At 37.4% G+C, this 17,627-nt stretch overlaps 3 protein-coding genes and 1 pseudogene across 5 annotated transcripts; 3 read left to right on the top strand and 1 right to left on the bottom strand.

Annotated features, from left to right (window-relative positions):
• The first annotated feature begins 2,079 nt into the window (after nt 1-2,079).
• Nucleotides 2,080-8,362, top strand: LOC126801176 (phosphatidylinositol 4-phosphate 5-kinase 9). Its single transcript, XM_050528644.1, has 9 exons — nt 2,080-2,253; nt 3,265-4,602; nt 5,108-5,275; nt 5,646-5,811; nt 6,462-6,572; nt 6,813-7,000; nt 7,249-7,406; nt 7,517-7,682; nt 7,803-8,362. Exons 2-9 carry the CDS (start codon nt 3,347-3,349, stop codon nt 8,080-8,082), a joined length of 2,493 nt encoding a protein of 830 aa, XP_050384601.1. The 5' UTR covers nt 2,080-2,253; nt 3,265-3,346; the 3' UTR covers nt 8,083-8,362.
• Nucleotides 8,363-8,449: 87 nt separating this feature from the next.
• LOC126801177 (uncharacterized) lies at nt 8,450-10,726 on the bottom strand. 2 transcript variants are annotated; one of them, XM_050528645.1, is made up of 7 exons: nt 10,517-10,726; nt 10,255-10,424; nt 9,977-10,053; nt 9,821-9,886; nt 9,602-9,676; nt 9,430-9,504; nt 8,450-9,104 (listed from the first exon to the last, which is right to left on the bottom strand). In XM_050528645.1, the coding sequence occupies exons 1-7, from the start codon at nt 10,666-10,668 to the stop codon at nt 8,688-8,690; spliced, it is 1,032 nt and encodes a 343-aa protein (XP_050384602.1). In that variant the 5' UTR covers nt 10,669-10,726; the 3' UTR covers nt 8,450-8,687. The 2 variants fall into 2 exon arrangements, with proteins under 2 accessions (XP_050384602.1, XP_050384603.1); XM_050528646.1 differs by having other exon boundaries at nt 10,255-10,360.
• Nucleotides 10,727-11,016: 290 nt separating this feature from the next.
• Nucleotides 11,017-11,709, top strand: LOC126800045 (signal peptidase complex subunit 3B-like; annotated as a pseudogene).
• Nucleotides 11,710-14,161: 2,452 nt separating this feature from the next.
• LOC126799001 (ras-related protein RABC2a-like) lies at nt 14,162-17,329 on the top strand. 2 transcript variants are annotated; one of them, XM_050526105.1, is made up of 6 exons: nt 14,162-14,367; nt 14,878-14,946; nt 15,159-15,224; nt 15,538-15,659; nt 16,171-16,299; nt 16,945-17,329. In XM_050526105.1, the coding sequence occupies exons 1-6, from the start codon at nt 14,232-14,234 to the stop codon at nt 17,047-17,049; spliced, it is 627 nt and encodes a 208-aa protein (XP_050382062.1). In that variant the 5' UTR covers nt 14,162-14,231; the 3' UTR covers nt 17,050-17,329. The 2 variants fall into 2 exon arrangements, with proteins under 2 accessions (XP_050382062.1, XP_050382061.1); XM_050526104.1 differs by having other exon boundaries at nt 15,141-15,224.
• The last annotated feature ends 298 nt before the right edge of the window (nt 17,330-17,627 follow it).

The following is a 17,627-nucleotide window of genomic DNA, read 5'->3' as shown; positions in this document are numbered from 1 at the left end:
ATTATCAAATCCCTCCCAACAATTTTTGTAAACTAGCCTCTTATATTGTTGACACAGGGCAACAGAGGTGGAGCCGTGGAGGACGCACCAAAGCTGGTGGTTATGGCAGAGATGGTTCAACATGGGGAATTAGGGATTTGAGGGTAATTGGTCGAGGAAGAAGAATATTAAAATGATTAAATTGAGAAAGAGAGAAATTCATTGAGTAGTGTTAGAAATTCAGTGTGGTGCTTCAGTAGAGCCAACATTAAAATTAATCAATCAATTAATACTAGCTCTTGTTTTTTTCTTTTGATTGAGGGATGCTCATGCATAATTGTAGATCCGCACCTGCCGAAGAGTCATGTTATCATTCATGATATTTTCTATGAGGAGCAAAACCCCTCAGTAAGAACATATAAAGTCTTCCCACTAGTTCCTTTGGTTTAATATTATTGTATCTTGTCGTTAATATCTCAATTCATGCCTTCTCTCCACCATTTTAGAATTAACAGGGGCGGTGCTAAAATAATGTCTATGGGGGCCTTTAAGTACGTACATAAAACAGAAGCATAGGAAACACAATAAAATTACTCATAAAGTATATATCAGGACTTCAGGAGCCAATTCAATTATTTCTAATTTTTTTTTAGAAAATCATGGTTACCATAACTAAGACCCAAAATGCTACATACATCATGAATTGTATTGTTTTATGACATCAAGCAGTGATCTAAGATCACATAGTATAATGCAATTTACGACAAGTAACCCTCATTATAGAATGAGCACAAAATAAACCTACAACTAAATGAGGGTAAAACAAACATTTCACTAAACCCCTATAACAAATATTATACACATTACCTAGAGACCGCAATTGGTGTACAACACATAATATCCAGAGTGAAAAAAAGGAATGATCTACCAGTCGGAATATTACGATAAGAATCTACCAGAGTGAGAATCCTTCTAACTTATTCATGCATAACTTATTCTTATTTTCTAACTTATTCATGCACAATCTTGATCAATTTGATCAAAATACTAATCACTAGTATTTGAAACCTAAACGTCTTTAAAAGCTAGCCAAGTTGGCCTTTGTTTATACGTTACAGCATATATAAAGGTAGCTTTATGTGTGGGAATATCTAAACCCTATGTGGTTCTGGTCTAACCTATGCTAAGATTGGATTATGAAGGTTCCACACTTCCACTCGCTAACCCTCCACTTACCTAGTGTCATTAATCTAAGTTGAAACTTTGTTAGTCATAGGCCACTATTGGCATGTTATAATCAATGACAGGTTATAGGGGCGAAAGTTTTACATGAAAATAGTAACCGAATTATTTGATATTGAGGCGGAAAACTTTAAAACATTGTTTTTAGTTACAAAAAACGAAAATTATTTTCCATTGATGCTATTAAAGGAAATTCCATGTTTCGATCATAATTATGAGTTTGAAGTAGAGAGAGATACATCTATACTCTAATAATCAGAAGAGAGTTTATCAACCAAAATATGTGTGAAAATATATAAACACTTTTTCACCGTATGTTATTTTTAAAAATGAGATTATATAATTTAAAAATAAGATAATAAAAACTAAAATCAAAAACAAAAAAATCTCATTTGCAGATAACTTTTCCCTAAAACTGTTCATTCACATATAGTGAGTTGTGAATCCTAGTATTCTTTTATCAAATTAAGACATCGATCATTCCAGTAGTATTACCCAATTTGTTCTTGACGCCCATAACTTAGGTTATTGAGTTGATGATCTAGTTGGAGCCAGTAAATTTTCAAGCAACCAACTGTGTTATTTTTGCATATTTCGTGCAGTTTAGTTAAAAATTCGAAAACTATTTTGTAGTAGTGTGCAAGACATAACTTGACTCTCTCTTTTACTCTATTACCTTCTTACGCAATTTGTCCTTTTCGTATTTCACCCTCATGTAAATATCAGTCAATCGACCCGAACGTGGGTATTCTCGACATTCAACGTCACCATCATTGTCAAAAACAAAAAAACAAAAAAAACGTCACCATATACGGAGACGTTTTTTGCGCTATATTTCTGTTTTTGTGTATTAAATAAGGTACAGAGTGCGTCTCTAGCTTCACACTAATCGTCTGCCTCGTGTTTTAAGATTCGCAAAAACCATCTCCAACCTCAAAACACAGAGAGAAGCCAAAGCTTCAAACTTGAAACTCCAAAACACCAGACCCTCCTTATGTTCAGCTCCCCATCTCTCTTCTCTCATTTTCCCAGGTTCCCTTTTTCTCACTCTTTCTGTTTCTCTTCATGTTCTTGTTGTGGGTTTAAGTTTGAGAATGGAACATGGGTTTTCTTTTGCTTTTGGTTAAGTTTGTCTCGCATAGTGGGATTGCTTTTGTTCATGTCTGCTTTTCTTGGCAATGGATTCTGGAGCTGAAATCAGCTTATTTTCTTTTGGACATTAGAAAGTCAACTTGGAAATAAAATCACTAAGCTTTTGCTTCAGAACAAAGCTGAAGAGCCACTAGTTGCAGTATATTAAATTTTGGGTTGAAATGAATGGGGGCTATGAATGTGGACTCTTCATCTATCTTATTCTGTTTTAAAGAGGATTACAATATGAATGTACGAGGAACTATAGGAATACTGTAGCTTCAAGCCGGCCTACAATATTTGACTGACCATCTTGTTGTTTGGAGGCTTCAGATGAAGTGTTTTCTGCCTTGTTTTGTATGAGATATTCTGCATAAGTTGCTGGTTTTTCATTGTTTGCGACAGTGATTTTTTGGGTATGTTAATAGTGCAGTTTGAGATTTGGGAAAGTACTACCTGCCCTGTTTCTCTTCTGCTTATAAAGTTTGAGATTTCATATCCTTTTGTTATATCTTTTGTTGCTTTAAATCATTTGTTGTATTTGGATCTGTGGTTTTCCTTTTTATATTTACTTCATTAACAATTCTAGCAAAAAGTAATGGAAAAGAAAAATGAGAAAGAAAGAAAGATAAAAAGATGTCTGGTGTATCTGCAGTGCATTTGTTTCGGTACTCATGCTATTCTTCTCCCCAATAATAAGTTTTAGCTGCAAATACTGATGTTTACCAGAGCAAATAAGATTTGGTTTTTGTAATATTCGTTTTTCAATTCTTTCATATTGCACTTTGATTTACTTGTTCTAAGGCTCTTGATATCTGCCTTTTATAGAGTATTTAATGTCTATCATGGTAGTAGATTAGAGAATGATGATCTGTTTATGTTTATACCACTTTTTTTTATGACTTTTTACAGAATCCCATATCGTCATGTGGCCTATGAGAATTCTGGAGCAACTTTAACTGTATAAGGAACTGAAATCTTTGGGGCATTATGCATGTCTGGCCCTGCGGCCATTCACGATGATTTGAGAGGAGCACGATCTTTTGCTGAGAGAGCAAAGTCTCTTGATGTCATTTCGGACAAAGATAGTGAGTTCTCATTAAATAATGGTGAGGCTGTTCATAGTTCTGTACCTGCTGTGTTTAGAGTTACAGAGCTCTTACTTCCAAATGGTGAAACATATGCCGGAGCACTGCTTGGCAACATTCCCGAGGGTAAGGGAAAATATTTGTGGTCAGATGGCTGCATATATGAGGGTGAGTGGAGACGGGGGATGAGAAATGGAAGTGGAAAGATATCATGGCCTTCAGGTGCTGTTTATGAGGGCGAATTTTCCGGTGGATATATGCATGGTGCAGGGACATACGTTGGATCAGATAACTTGAATTATAAGGGGAGATGGCGACTGAATCTCAAACATGGTTTGGGATACCAAGTTTATCCTAATGGTGATATTTTTGAAGGCTCTTGGATCCAGGGGTTGCCAGAAGGGCCAGGTAAGTATACATGGCGACATGGAAATGTTTATCTAGGAAACATGAAAGCTGGGAAAATGTCGGGGAAGGGAACCCTCACTTGGACAAATGGGGACTCATTCGAAGGAAGCTGGCTGAATGGCATGATGCATGGTTTTGGAGTATACACCTGGAGTGATGGAGGGTTTTATGTTGGAACTTGGACTCGGGGCCTGAAGGATGGGAAAGGATCATTCTACCCAAGAGGCAGTAGACTTCCAGCAGTGGAAGAACTTTACCTCAATGCTTTGAGGAAAAGAGGGCTCTTGCCAGACTTAAGAAATCAGAAGCTGCAAAACAAGTCACATATTCATCATGCTACTTCAGCAGAACTGGGAAATGTTAAGATAGGAGGGATCCAGGGATCTCATACGGCTTCAGCTGATAAATTGTCAAAGAGAAATATTATGAATTTAGAACAATCCCATAATAGAAATGTTTCCTTAGAAAGGCGTTGGAGTCTGGAGGTATCTATAGAAAAAGTGATTGCACATGATTCGTCACTGACTGAAGGTGGTGAAAATGATGCTGGGGAAAACATTCCAATCTTGGAAAGAGAATATATGCAAGGTGTCTTAATCAGTGAGCTAGTAATAAATAATTCATTCTCGTCATCAACTAGAAGAGCAAAGCGTAGACAAAAGAAACTAGCGAAAGTGGTTAAGAGACCTGGTGAAGCTATCATTAAAGGTCACAGGAGTTACGATCTAATGCTCAGTTTGCAGCTTGGTATCAGGTAGATTCATTTTATTGAAGTTCCAAACCATTTTCATCAGTGACTTTTAATCTGTATCAGTTAATTTATCGCCTAACGTTCTCTTTTTAATTGAATGAGATTTCTTGACTAATTATTCCTGTCTAGTATGAGCAAATACTTGATAAGCAATATGATCTGCGTTATCCTTTTCTGCTGGCTGTAACAAACATGACAGAAAATCAAGAAACAATAAATACATATACTGTATATATATATATATATATATATATATATATATATATCTTAAAGTAAGTATATGATTGAACAAGTGGTTTGAGAATTTAACAAGGTTATCCTTCACATTTGGTTACGACCCACTCCTTTGGGGATATTCCTGCCAGACATTTAATATGTAGCTTATGAGATTTGAAGAGTATTCGAAAAATAATCCCAATCGTAATAGCTTGTGTTTGTTACTCATATTTTTTATAAATTTGTTTTGATTGGAGGCCTTAATCTTGAATATACATTAGAATATTGTCAGGTATACTGTTGGAAAGATCACACCAATACAAAGGAGAGAAGTTAGAACATCGGATTTTGGTCCTCGGGCCAGTTTTTGGATGAATTTTCCAAAAGAAGGCTCTCAATTGACACCACCTCATCAGTCAGTAGATTTTAAGTGGAAAGACTACTGTCCAATGGTCTTCAGGTTAGTTATCATGTGTTGAACTTTGTCCTGATGCTTACCAGATACATGTATCTTAAATTCCAACACATTTTGGATTTTTGTGTGTACATGAAAATTATAATCATGAGCTACTTTTCTTTTGAAAAACCCAACGAGAAAAGAAGTACCATTTACTTTATGATTAAAGAACATGCAAACTCAATATATGCTCAATCAACTTAACAGACTGAACCCTGAAAAAGTTGTACGTTGTATACTCCTGGATGTACAAGTGTGTTTAGTTCAAGGATAAAAATGCATTCAGCTGTAGTGCAGATGTTGTGCTGTCTTTATTGTCCCAATTTTTAATCCAATGATGCAATGATCATGACATTCCTAAAACTTACTGTAGGAATTTAAGGGAGATGTTCAAAATTGATGCTGCTGACTACATGATGTCTATTTGTGGAAATGATGCTCTCAGAGAACTTTCTTCTCCTGGAAAAAGTGGTAGTGTCTTTTTTCTATCTCAAGATGATCGTTTCATGATTAAGACACTCAGGAAATCTGAAGTTCAGGTATCTAATCACTCTTTTTTAAGGCTTGTGCATGTACATTTTCTGTGGATTTAAATAAAAGACTAAAAGCGTTTGAAGTCTTGTGGTTTTCTTCTTATGATGTTTCTGCACAAATTCACACTGAATCAGTAACTCCTTTCTTTGAAGCTTACTTGCATAAGCATAGCAGCCAAGAGCTGTAGGTTCTTACTTTTACATATAATAATTTTCACTCAAAAAACATAAATGAGTGTTTGATGGAATTTCAGTTGTTTTAGAATTACTGGACATGTCAGTACTTAATTCTTACCTTGTTAAATACAATTTTTTTTTGGGCCAAACATGCATGCTGTTTTCTGAGTTTCAATTCAGATAATGTAGTGAAAGATTGTGTCGCCTATTTTTTTTTTCTCCTAATATGTATCTTGTTAAATATTGTAGCATGTATATCCTTGATTAACTAGGTTTGTTCATTATACTACGGTGATGTCAAGATTGCCTGCTACTTCAGTTTGCCTATCTTTGTTATAACATAATCTATGACCGATATTCTATTCAATTTCTTGTCATCAATCCATTGTAGTAGCAGAATTATGATATATCTGCTATAATTGAGGTTCTCCGCTGTATGTTATGCCTAGAAGATTGGTAACCCGAATTTTGGTGTGTAGGTTCTTCTACGGATGCTTCCTAGTTATCATCATCACGTAAAGACGTATGAGAACACCCTCATTACAAAATTCTTTGGCCTTCACAGGATTAAACCTTCAAGTGGTCAAAAGGTAATGGGCACAGTGCCTTTGGACCTTGACATGTTTCTCTTTTAAACTTTTGTGTTCATACTTGGGATATAACTGTTGGATACAGATATCAATAAAGGTAATATGCGTGAACCACCTTGTTCACAGGCCGATTCTATATTGAGTTTTTTTGTTCGTATGTTTTTATGAATCCGTCCTAATAATGTGATTGCTTGCTGTATTTAAAAGGCTAATATTTGTAAGATAATGTATGCTTTGCAGTTCCGGTTTGTAGTGATGGGAAACATGTTCTGCACAGAGTTAAGAATTCATAGGAGATTTGATTTGAAAGGTTCATCTCTTGGGCGTTCAGCAGATAAGATTGAAATTGACGAAAACACCACACTAAAAGATTTGGATTTAAACTACTGCTTTTATTTGGAACCTTCTTGGCGAGAGTCTTTATTGAAGTAAGTGGTAATTCATTGTTGGATTTGTCAATTTTGCGTTCCTGCTTGAAGTCTATAGGTGCACCTAGTGTTTATTCTGTAGTAGTTCCTCGGTGTAAGAACTTCTCTGAAAGCGGTAACGAATTATTGTTAAATTTGTAAAAATAAAAACATGTAGTGAAGATTAATTCTAGGTGCCTGATCAGTAGCTCTCGTAAGAGTTAAATTCTCCTGTCTTTTATAATTTTATTTGTTGCCACTCCTTTTAGTCAGATTGAGACTGACAGCAAATTTCTTGAGGCACAACACATAATGGACTATAGCCTTCTCCTGGGTGTGCATTATCGGGCCCCCCAACATCTGCGGTCTCTTATGTCCTACAATACTAGCACTAGAACTGATGGACTGGGAATGGTTGCGGAGGAAGGTCAGTATTATGGGTAGTGTCATTCTATGTGTATTAACAACATCCTGAGTAACAATTCACATTGGCTGATGAGTAATGCTAAAATTTTGCTTTTGGCGTTCCATTGACAGAGGCTCTGGAGGATGAGATCTCCAACTACCCTCAAGGACTTGTCCTAATTCCGCGCGGAACAGATGATGGTAGTGTTGTTGCAGGCCCTCACGTTAGAGGTAACCGATTAAGAGCATCAGCTGCTGGCTACGAGGAAGTGGATCTTCTTTTACCTGGTACTGCAAGGTATGATGTTGATGATTCTGTCCTTGGTGTACCCCTTTCATGCATTTCAAGATGCGTAGAAATTGATGGTTACTCTTAGGGCATATGCTATAACATATTCTTTCTTGGCTTAATAAGCAGACTCCAAGTTCAACTGGGTGTAAACATGCCATCAAGAGCAGAGCAGATTATGGTGAATCAGGGAGACGAGCAAATGTTTCATGGAGTGTATGATGTGGTGCTTTATCTTGGGATCATTGATATATTGCAAGACTACAACACGGGCAAGAAGATTGAACATGCGTACAAATCTCTTCAGTTTGATTCCTTATCCATCTCTGCAGTAGATCCTACATTCTACTCCCGACGCTTTTTGGAATTCATTCAAAAGGTCTTCCCTCCGAATGTCCCATCAAGCTAAAGATCCTCAAAGTGTTTGGCATCAAAGGCGGCAACAATGCCAATCTTGGAGCCGTCTGAAAATCGGGAGTTCTATAGATGAGCTACCCATTTGCAGGCCTTGTATAGTTATGTCGCTATGAGGAATGTGCATTTTGGGAAGCATCATGGGTACCGGGCCGAATCATCTCAATGATTTGGTTTCTCTGCCTATGGTTTTGTTCCTGTTGCTTATTTCATGTAATTGAATCCTTTTTCCCAATTATCACTTCATGTTTCATTAATCGTTCACCGACCCACGAGATGGAGAATTTTTTTGTTAAAACTTTAATAACATAGGTTGATAAGACCAATACATGACGCAATATGTTCATATGACATTGCAATCATACAAAAATCAAAATGTTACATGTTACAACTTCTCAATATCTTTTCACTTAAAATGAAAGTTCAGTTTCTAAGCGATACCAATTTATCAGGCGTTTACAAATGAAAACCGGGATACTGAACTTCTAACAGCGAAGGCAATAATAGAAGTTCATTAATCGAGGTTTCTAGCACGGTTCATATCATCTCAAAGTCTTTTGTGGCAGACCTCTCTGAAATCCTGGAGGCACTGTGCTCCCTTTATCCCATGCTTGGAGGTGGAGGGGGAGGACGATGAACCTGTCCCTGCATCTGTTGTCCTTGGAAACCTTGTGGTGGAGGTGGCATAGTCGGTGGTCTACCCATCTGACTACCGGGAGTGAAATTCACCATTGTGTTGTTACCAACAGGAGGTGGAGGTGGAGCCGGGGGAGCCCCACCAGGAGGCATAGGCCGAGGGCCATTTACCATATGAGGTGGCAGTACAGATCCAGGAATAGGCGGTGGAGCTCTGGGAGGTGCACCAGGTGCCATTCCTTGTGGAGGAGGAGGAGGCGGACCTTGAGGTGGTGGGGGTAGAGGCCTTGAAGAAACTCCAGGAGCACCTGTGCCATTAGCTGTTGGGGGAGGCTGAGGTTTGTTCGTCTCTGGTGGCTTAACTTTGAAATATAGTTGCAACTGCACATTGAAAAAAAGCCTGATCAGAGGAAAACTTCAACCAAAAACAGAATAAACCATCAAAGCAAAGGCCCTAAAGATTGTTAATTCCAGCTTGATTCAGCTAGTAGGCTTCAGGTAGGTATCAACTAAGTTGCAGTGACACCACATTGAATTGAGACCAAGAATTTTACTAGCTTGCGGAAGGAAATAAGTTTTCTTTGATACCATGTAGGCCAAAGAGGTTAGTAGGCCAATTACACAAATGCATCGTTACTCAAGTGCATGAACACAAAATAAATATAAAAGGCAAAGGCGTAATACAGCAGAAGATTGTAGAACTAACCGTGAACATTTTGGAGTCTGGATCCCAATGTGAGAAGAACTTTGGAGTCGATTTGTCAATCTCTGTACTAGGAACCTGAAGAGAAGAACATAAAACATAAACATTCAGGACCCATAAGCTTTCCGACTAACAATAGTTGAATATATGTCATCATTCCAACAATGAGAAATACCTTAAAAGCAATGATTTCGTATGGTTCAGCTGCAAACAGAAGATACTGGTACCTTTTCTCGAAAGATTGTACCCTCTGTTCACAAAAAGCCATCAAACAGATCAGAATAATCCACTGATACAATAATCAAGGGCTACTTGAATCATAGGTTACAGCAAATTCTTAGTCTATCGCAGGGTAAAGCAAACCGTACACACATCAAAATTTATGGAACATTACCTGCTCATAAGACGACATAAAACGATGCCTCGGCTTTGCATTATCTTCTATTTCAGGATACTCAATCTGCAAAAAAAAAAAACACAGTAGTTAGCTCATAGTCCTCTCATACACACGAACAAAACACAAACCGAAAATAAAACAAAGAACACTCACCTGGAAAAGAAGAGACCTCTGCTTTGTCTCTGCATCATACTGCTTCGTTACTCGATACCCCGGCCTACCGATTTTCACTGCAAATAACACACAACAACAAAGCTCATCCTAACTGAAATTAATATCAATACCTCAAAATTGGTCTTAAACCCCATAAACCCTAACTCAAACCAAAGCCTCTAGCAATTAAACAGTCAAGTTGATTTTACAAAGCAATTTAAACACGCACACCAAGTGTTCGACGAAATGTCTCCGAAGACAGATAACGGAATACGGACCTGTTTTGCGGAGGGAGACTTTGCGCTTGTGGGGCTGGGGCTGAGCGGGAGCGTCCTTGGCCTCACGCGCGGCGCGTTTGGCGAGATTGGTCTGGTGGCGCTTACCCTGTGTATGGGCCAAGTAGTTGCCCTCATTGTTGTGCAAGGTCAAGCAGAGTTTACACTCATAGCTACAAAACCAAGATTTGTGAGATTGAACGATTCAGATTTCAATTTACGAAGAGGTAGAGAGAGAAATAAGAGAGAGATAGAGAGAGAGTACCTTCCGAGATGGTTGCGCATGAAGTAGGGATCTTTGGCGAGATCGATGGTCTCCAGGGCGAGACGACGGAGACGCTCGCGGCGGTCGATGGCTTCGTTCTGGGAGGAGGCGGCGCCGCCGCTTCCGGGCTTGGAGCCCCATTCTCGGTCCATGGTTTCGTCTCCGGCGGGTGTTCGATTTCAGGGAGAAACTGAACAACACAAGAAAGAAGAAGAAAGCAGGTAATAACTTTCTCTGGCTGATCTTTATATCACAAGAGAACCCGGATGGTTTGGGCTTGGAGGAATTCCGACCCGGCCCAGTTATTAACATCAGGTTTTTGGTTTTTTCACGACAAATTTTTTTTTTATAGTTTGAACATTTCCTAGAAGAACAAGAAAAAGTTCTAAGAGTGTTTCCTAATTGGATTTTAATCATTTTATACAAGGTATCTTTCTATCTTTATATAATCCTCATGTTTTAGAGACATTTAGACTATATATTATCGAATCAGATGAAAGATGCATTCTTTTAGCTAAATGCCCACCTTCGCCGTCACAGTCCTTGCCCTAATGCCCACCGCCTCCGCCTCCGACCATTCTAACTCCCCATCGATCTCCCACTTCCCAAGTCCAAATATCAATTGGTTTCGGTAGCAACCAAATGGGAACGACGAAGTCAGCATGACACTAAATATGTCAGCAGACTTGCAGTCATTGTTTACATGGAACACAAAGCAGGTTTTTGTTTTTCTAGCTGCCGAGTATGAAACACCAAAGAATGCATGCACTGAACAGGGCGGCCCTGTAAAATTTGAGGCCTAGTGCAAAGAAAAAAAAAAGGGCATTTCTCCACACAAAAAAACAAATAGAAAAAAAAAATTGGCCCTTATACTGAAAAAAAAAAAAACAAACAAACAAAAAAAAAAAAATTTTGGAACTTGGCCCAGTGCTACCGCACTGCCTGCCCCCCCTCAGGGCCGGCCCTGGCACTGAATCAGATCTCTCTCTGGGATATCATTATACCTTCCAAAGAGCAAGCCAAGTTTCATTGTTAATACTCCAAACAAATATCGTTTTGTTGATCAGGGTAGCAATATCGGAGGTAAAGAATTCAACTTGACATTGCACTGGTATGTCATGCCCAAGACGGGAGTAATGTTTGCCGACAAGTTAGTCATGTCTGGATATCGCTTGCCACAACAATATAGATGAGGGTGTCATCTTTATCTTATTCTTAACATAATTTTGGACTCTTTAACAAGGGGAGACATGAAAAGGACATTTTATTTCTTAATTTCCTATTGATATATTTGTATTGATATTTGAATGTAGATACATGAAAACATTATATGATGACATGTCCATATACCAAATTATGCAGTGGTTAATCATGTAGAATAGTAACTCTCAAATTTTTTCACTTGGAGTCCATTATTGGTAAGTTTATAAGCTTAGCATTTCCAACAAGATTACTAATCTAACAACTGGGATCTAATAGACGCCCGTTTTTTCGAGTGTAGAAGAACATTCGCTAATTAACATGCTTTTATACTGTAGTGTTGAATGTAGGAAGCAGCAGGTAACATTTCTTCTGTAATATTATATGCAAGTTCGACTGTATATCATATACATTTTCATAATACAAGTCTCTGTAACTGTAATCCGTAACGGGTACCGTATATATGTATTAATGCATAGCACATAGTCTTCATGTGGGTTGTCTACTAGCTTGTTCTGTTTGATGGCGATGGAGGTAAGGAGGTTGCAAGCACCAGGTAGCTAGCGAGAAGGGTGACATGATCAATGGAGATGCTTCAATTCCTATCGTGTATTGCAAAGAAAGAGACACCACCAAACGATAATGATGGGCCAAAGCCTCTCCTGGCTGCTAGCTCCGACGTCTGTACGTTTAGTTTTCTGCTTACTTCTGTAATCATCTGTATCAATTATTCTTCTCAAGTTCTTTTCAGGACCCCAAACTTTGGTGGGGGATTAGTTGTACATCATTAGCCCTCAGGACAAATGATCATGTCACAAAAGATTTATAAACAGATTAACAATTAATTTCAAAAGAAAACAACAATGTGATGAGTGTTCTTAAGATAAACATACCCACCGAGCATGCTCTTGCGTTTTGAATGGAGTATAAGAGAGCGTAGATTAGAGTCCCCTCACCAAAGCATTAGTTTAAGACGAAGAGAAATAATCAAAACATTGGTCTTGTATTATTCCAAACAAAAATGCAGCTTTCATCATACAAGTAAAAGCCTGGAGCAAAGGGGTTCTTTTCTGAAAGTGGAGATTGTCATTTACATGTGTGCTGTGCGCAGAGGAGACAGTGGTGCCTAATTTGACATGCATTTTGGGTTAACAACTAAAGGCTTTGATAATTAGATGTGATTACTTTGGCCTAGCCTGTTCAGGACATGAATGGGGATCTGGTTTTGAAACTTGGTGGGTGAAGATAATGTCTACTGTTTTGTAGTTCTGAATGACAATATGGGCTAAATGTGCATGGTGGGATCACTTTCTTTTTCCTGTGGTTGCAATCACACTGAATCACTTGCTTGTTAACCATACAATGATAGTGCCTCCCCACCCATCAGGTGTTTGCATTATTCTTTGCAATTTCTCTCCCACGCTTTCATTTTGTAAATGCAATTTCTTCTCTTTTTGACTCAGTGTGGACCAATCCGCTCTTGGAAAATCATATATTTAGTTGATACTGCCTTCTAAAATCTCAATATCAAATTCATACAGTATAAATACGGCGCCGGTAAGCAGTGTATCTTGGGATATTGTACAAGGTGGTAGATGGAAATGGCATAGTCAGCAAAGTTGATTACTTGGTCACATGTTACATATGTATATCACATCAATCTCTCTAGAGCTTTATGCAAGAGCATTTAAGTTACAACTCATTCATTTACTTTCGTTAAGGTTATCCTTATATTTTATGAATTTGAAGATAAATTCAGACTATCTAAACAACCAAGCAAAATGCAGATGATTTATAGTTAATATACTAACGTTGGGTTATGTAACGAGCCATATAGTGTAGCATTTGAATTGCATCTTCATTTTTTAACCTCGGATTAGTCCTTTAAACACCAAATTAACAAAATCTTTTTAGATTGGCGGCCATAAAAATATTCATTGTTAAGCTCAATACAAAAGTTTGGTACAAACCAACTTGACTTCTGCCTATCTTTACTCCAAGCATCATGGATTTAAATATGTAATTCCCTAAATACCTTGATGCCTCTACATGAACTAACAGTGAACTCTCAAATAATGGCATTCTTGCTTTCATTATACGAATTTGGGGAAGTCCATGACACCATTCCACCATGCATAAATATAATAAACCAGTTTATCTTCCGTGCAAGAGAATCAATTCGAGTCCCTCCATTGTTGGATACACAACTGAAATTCACATAAAGAGAAGAAGAGAGCTTTAGGCTTTAGGACAAAACCCGGGTTAATAATAACATGAAAAGCAAAGCAAAGCAAAGAAAAAGGAAAAGGAATAAATACACATTGGTAGTTGTAGTTCAGGTATAGCCGTTTTCTTTAGCATCCTTCTTCCTATTCCGTTATTTTCAAAAGATTTCCTCCACCATTATATACACATTTCTTTCACTGTGCTTAAATTTTCAGAGAGAGAAAGAGAGAGAGAAGGAGACATTGACACTTTGGCAGAACAAGAGCATTAATTATCATCACCACCTAAAATGAGTTCTTCAGGGCAGAGCAGCAGCTGCGATCTGTCCTTCAAGATCTTGCTGATCGGAGACTCTGCTGTCGGCAAAAGTAGTCTTCTTGTTAGCTTCATCTCCAACTCGGTTGACGATCTTGCTCCCACCATTGGTATCTCTTTTTCTGTTGCTTGGTTTTTGTAGTTTGGCATTTTCTTTTTGGATGATGAGGAGAGAGTTACCCTTTTACTGGTTTTGATCTTTCTGCATGTTTTTGGGATGAACTGTTGGATCTGTTAGTTGGGTTTTGGAATTTGAACAATTAGCTGTTTCTTTGTACTATATGGGGTTCTTATGTCTGCTCATCATAGCTTTCTTCATTTTTTTCTTTCTTCTTTGTTCTTATAATGCAACTTAATTAGTCAGTTCTTGAGTTCATGCATTTTTAATTCAGAGAAGATTAAACTTTTTGTCATTTTCCGAAGAGGGGGCTTGGAAAGTGGATAGCTTTTAGTGTTTCATAACAATATGTATGTTAGCATGTCAATTAATTCATTGGATTGACACAGCCATTCTGATACATTCAACTTGTACAAATCTGATATATGTGAATTTGTAATTGATTGATTGAGACAACCATTCTGATGCATGCATTTGATGGGTCTTGTTTCTATCTTTGCAGGTGTGGATTTTAAAATTAAGTTGCTCAATGTGGGTGGGAAGAGAATTAAGATGACAATTTGGGACACAGGTAGCTTATGTGAAACTTGTCTATACTTCATTAGTTCATTATGTGATGCGAATTTTCTTTTGGCCCCTTGTTCATGGGAATCATCTGAAATAGTGTAAACTTGTTGAGGGGTTTCAGAGCAAGCCCTCATTTTTTCTTCTTTATTTGAATGATGAAGATTAATCATGAATAGAATTGTTTGATAACATGAAAAGACACATTGTCTATTGCAGCCGGACAGGAGAGGTTCAGAACATTAACAAGCTCTTACTATAGAAGTGCCCAAGGGATCATTCTGGGTATGCTATCTGGTCACTTCCTTTTGCCTGTCTCCACAATTTTTTAATAAAACGAAAATGTGGTTCCATGTAGCAAATGCATAACAGTTCTCGCATTTTCTTGTTAGTGTTCAATTTTCACATGCAACTTTAATTAAATTTGAATAATTGTATTGCATATGAACTATGAAAAAGGGGAGAAAGGATTTGAACAGTTCTATTTAACTGCTATAAATTTGAACAATTATATCAGTCTTGCAGATTTATTGTCTAAAGTCTGCATGCTATAGTTGCCAAATTTCGATTAACAGATGATTCATTTGCTTTATGTTAGTGTATGACGTGACTAGGAGAAACACCTTTACCAACTTATCAGATGTATGGGCTAAAGAAGTGGAACTGTACTCAACCAATCAGGACTGTGTGAAGGTGCTTGTTGGGAATAAAGTTGATAGAGTAAGTTCACACTCTCTGTGTCTTATCCTGGAAATGATAATAGAAATACTGCTCCTGATTCTGGATCATAGCATTGGGATTTCTTTTTCTTCTCTAGCGGTAAATAGACAACCAAGAGTGTCTTAGCATATAGTAGCATGCCTTTTATACATGTCACAAGATAATCTGATACACCTCAAATGTAGTACGTTGTAGAATAACAAGGTCCACGAGAGTACTATTACAGAGGTTTAAAGCGCCTACAATGGTCATACTTAGAGCCAAAATCAATTAAGTCTGATTAGACAAGATTTATTTACTTCGTAACCTGATTGAGAGGCCATTACACAGGATATTCAGTTGCCAAATCAAGAGCTAGGTTAAACCAGTGGCTACACACCTTGATAAGCGCTCTGTTACAAGGCTTTTTATGTATCTTCATTCGTCTTACAACCTATGCAGCGTTAAATGACGTAGTTGACTTATTTTTCTTAATTCGTATGTATAAAAAAGAACTTGTATGTAATTTCAGGAATCTGAGAGGGCTGTGAGTAGAGAAGAGGGCATCGCTCTTGCAAAAGATATTGGATGCATGTTTCTTGAATGCAGCGCTAAGACGAGAGAAAATGTGGAGCATTGCTTCCAGGAGCTAGCATTAAAGGTATGTAGAAAGTTACTTGCGAATCTGATTTCCATCTGTTTGTGTGTGTTTGTTTTCCTTTCCTTTTTCTTTTCTCTTTAGAATACTACAACAAGGAGATACACTACTGATGCCAGAAAGTTGTGCATAATGAAGATAAATATCAACTGATAAGGAAATTCTATGCCCTTATTGTATACACCAGGCCTTTATCTGCTCCTGCTCTTACAAAATCAAGAGATTTTTTTTTTTCATTTCACCTAAAATCTATGTCAAACAGCTCCCCCTACTGATATATACATTCGTTTTCATCTAAAAATAAATAAACATCAGCGTAAAATAGCTGCTTAAAACATAGCAAGGAATGTAGTAAGTTCATTTTATTGTTGTACGTGAACTTCAGATACGAACTTGAGCTAGCTGGTAATGCATAATAGGCATAAGTACATTTATTACTTTATAATTAAGTGTATTTCGTATTTTGTTGACTGCTGTATATCGAATAACTATAACTTGTCCATATAATTAAAGCAGCATTACTGTTGATACAACCCAAGTAAATAAGGAGTACCCGATGGGATTATAGAGTAGGCAACCAAGATTATCTAGTCATACGATGCATTTACTTTACTCTTAAATCCTAACCAGCTGAAATTGTGTTAGCAGATAATGGAGATCCCTAGTCTGTTAGAAGAGGGTTCTACTGTAGCAAAGAGAAACATTTTAAAGCAGAAACAAGAAAATCAAGCGCCTCCTAGTTGTTGCTCATAAAATGCAGCAGTGGGCACTAATATTGAAGCTTGACTTGCACATCATGTATATGTATATTTCCATTATTTTCCTATCTTACTGCTTTACTGCTCGTCTTGTTATTGAGTTTGCATATCATCATAACAACAGGATGGATAAATGGACACATAATTGAGATCTGTATTAGCTTATGTAGATTGCTTTCCTTGTTCCTTAGTAATGTTTAAAATAGAAATGGCTGTATTTTATTTTTAGATATAAGCTTTCTTTTATTTTGACTGTGGAATGAAGTAAAAAAGAAAGTGTGAATCATAAGCTTTGTAGTGCACCTCTAGAATCTAGATTGCCCATCTTTAATCAGCTATGGACATGGGCATGAAAGGTTGCTACATACAGTAGTAATAGAAAGAGTGAAACAATAATTATGCTCTCTGAGGTTCCAATGAAATTAGCAAGAATCATTAGCAAACACTTCAATTTTTTTTACCAGTGTCGCAAACAATCTGTTCCGGAACACAAAAGCCACCTTCATATCTTCATGCTTTTGAGAATAATGTTTGTTTCATGATTTTGAGACTGCTGCTCTTGGCTCCTTCATG

Source organism: Argentina anserina, chromosome 6, assembly GCF_933775445.1.
Source record: "Argentina anserina chromosome 6, drPotAnse1.1, whole genome shotgun sequence".
NCBI lineage: Eukaryota > Viridiplantae > Streptophyta > Magnoliopsida > Rosales > Rosaceae > Argentina > Argentina anserina.
Note: the sequence above shows the minus strand (reverse complement) of the source record. Positions and strands in the feature narration are given on the sequence as shown.

What these genes read in the sequence shown, in the direction of transcription:
- LOC126801176 (XM_050528644.1), top strand. Translation starts at nt 3,347, where the DNA reads ATGTCTGGCCCTGCGGCCATTCACGATGATTTGAGAGGAGCACGATCT. An exon ending in TCAGGAAATCTGAAGTTCAG is followed by an intron (nt 5,812 to 6,461) that starts GTATCTAATCAC and finishes TTTGGTGTGTAG; the next exon opens with GTTCTTCTACGGATGCTTCC. An exon ending in TGGCGAGAGTCTTTATTGAA is followed by an intron (nt 7,001 to 7,248) that starts GTAAGTGGTAAT and finishes CACTCCTTTTAG; the next exon opens with TCAGATTGAGACTGACAGCA.
- LOC126801177 (XM_050528645.1), bottom strand. Translation starts at nt 10,668, where the DNA reads ATGGACCGAGAATGGGGCTCCAAGCCCGGAAGCGGCGGCGCCGCCTCC. An exon ending in TTATGTCGTCTTATGAGCAG is followed by an intron (nt 9,677 to 9,820) that starts GTAATGTTCCAT and finishes TTTTGTGAACAG; the next exon opens with AGGGTACAATCTTTCGAGAA. An exon ending in ACGAAATCATTGCTTTTAAG is followed by an intron (nt 9,505 to 9,601) that starts GTATTTCTCATT and finishes TCTTCTCTTCAG; the next exon opens with GTTCCTAGTACAGAGATTGA.
- LOC126799001 (XM_050526104.1), top strand. Translation starts at nt 14,232, where the DNA reads ATGAGTTCTTCAGGGCAGAGCAGCAGCTGCGATCTGTCCTTCAAGATC. An exon ending in CGATCTTGCTCCCACCATTG is followed by an intron (nt 14,368 to 14,877) that starts GTATCTCTTTTT and finishes CTATCTTTGCAG; the next exon opens with GTGTGGATTTTAAAATTAAG. An exon ending in TTGGGAATAAAGTTGATAGA is followed by an intron (nt 15,660 to 16,170) that starts GTAAGTTCACAC and finishes ATGTAATTTCAG; the next exon opens with GAATCTGAGAGGGCTGTGAG.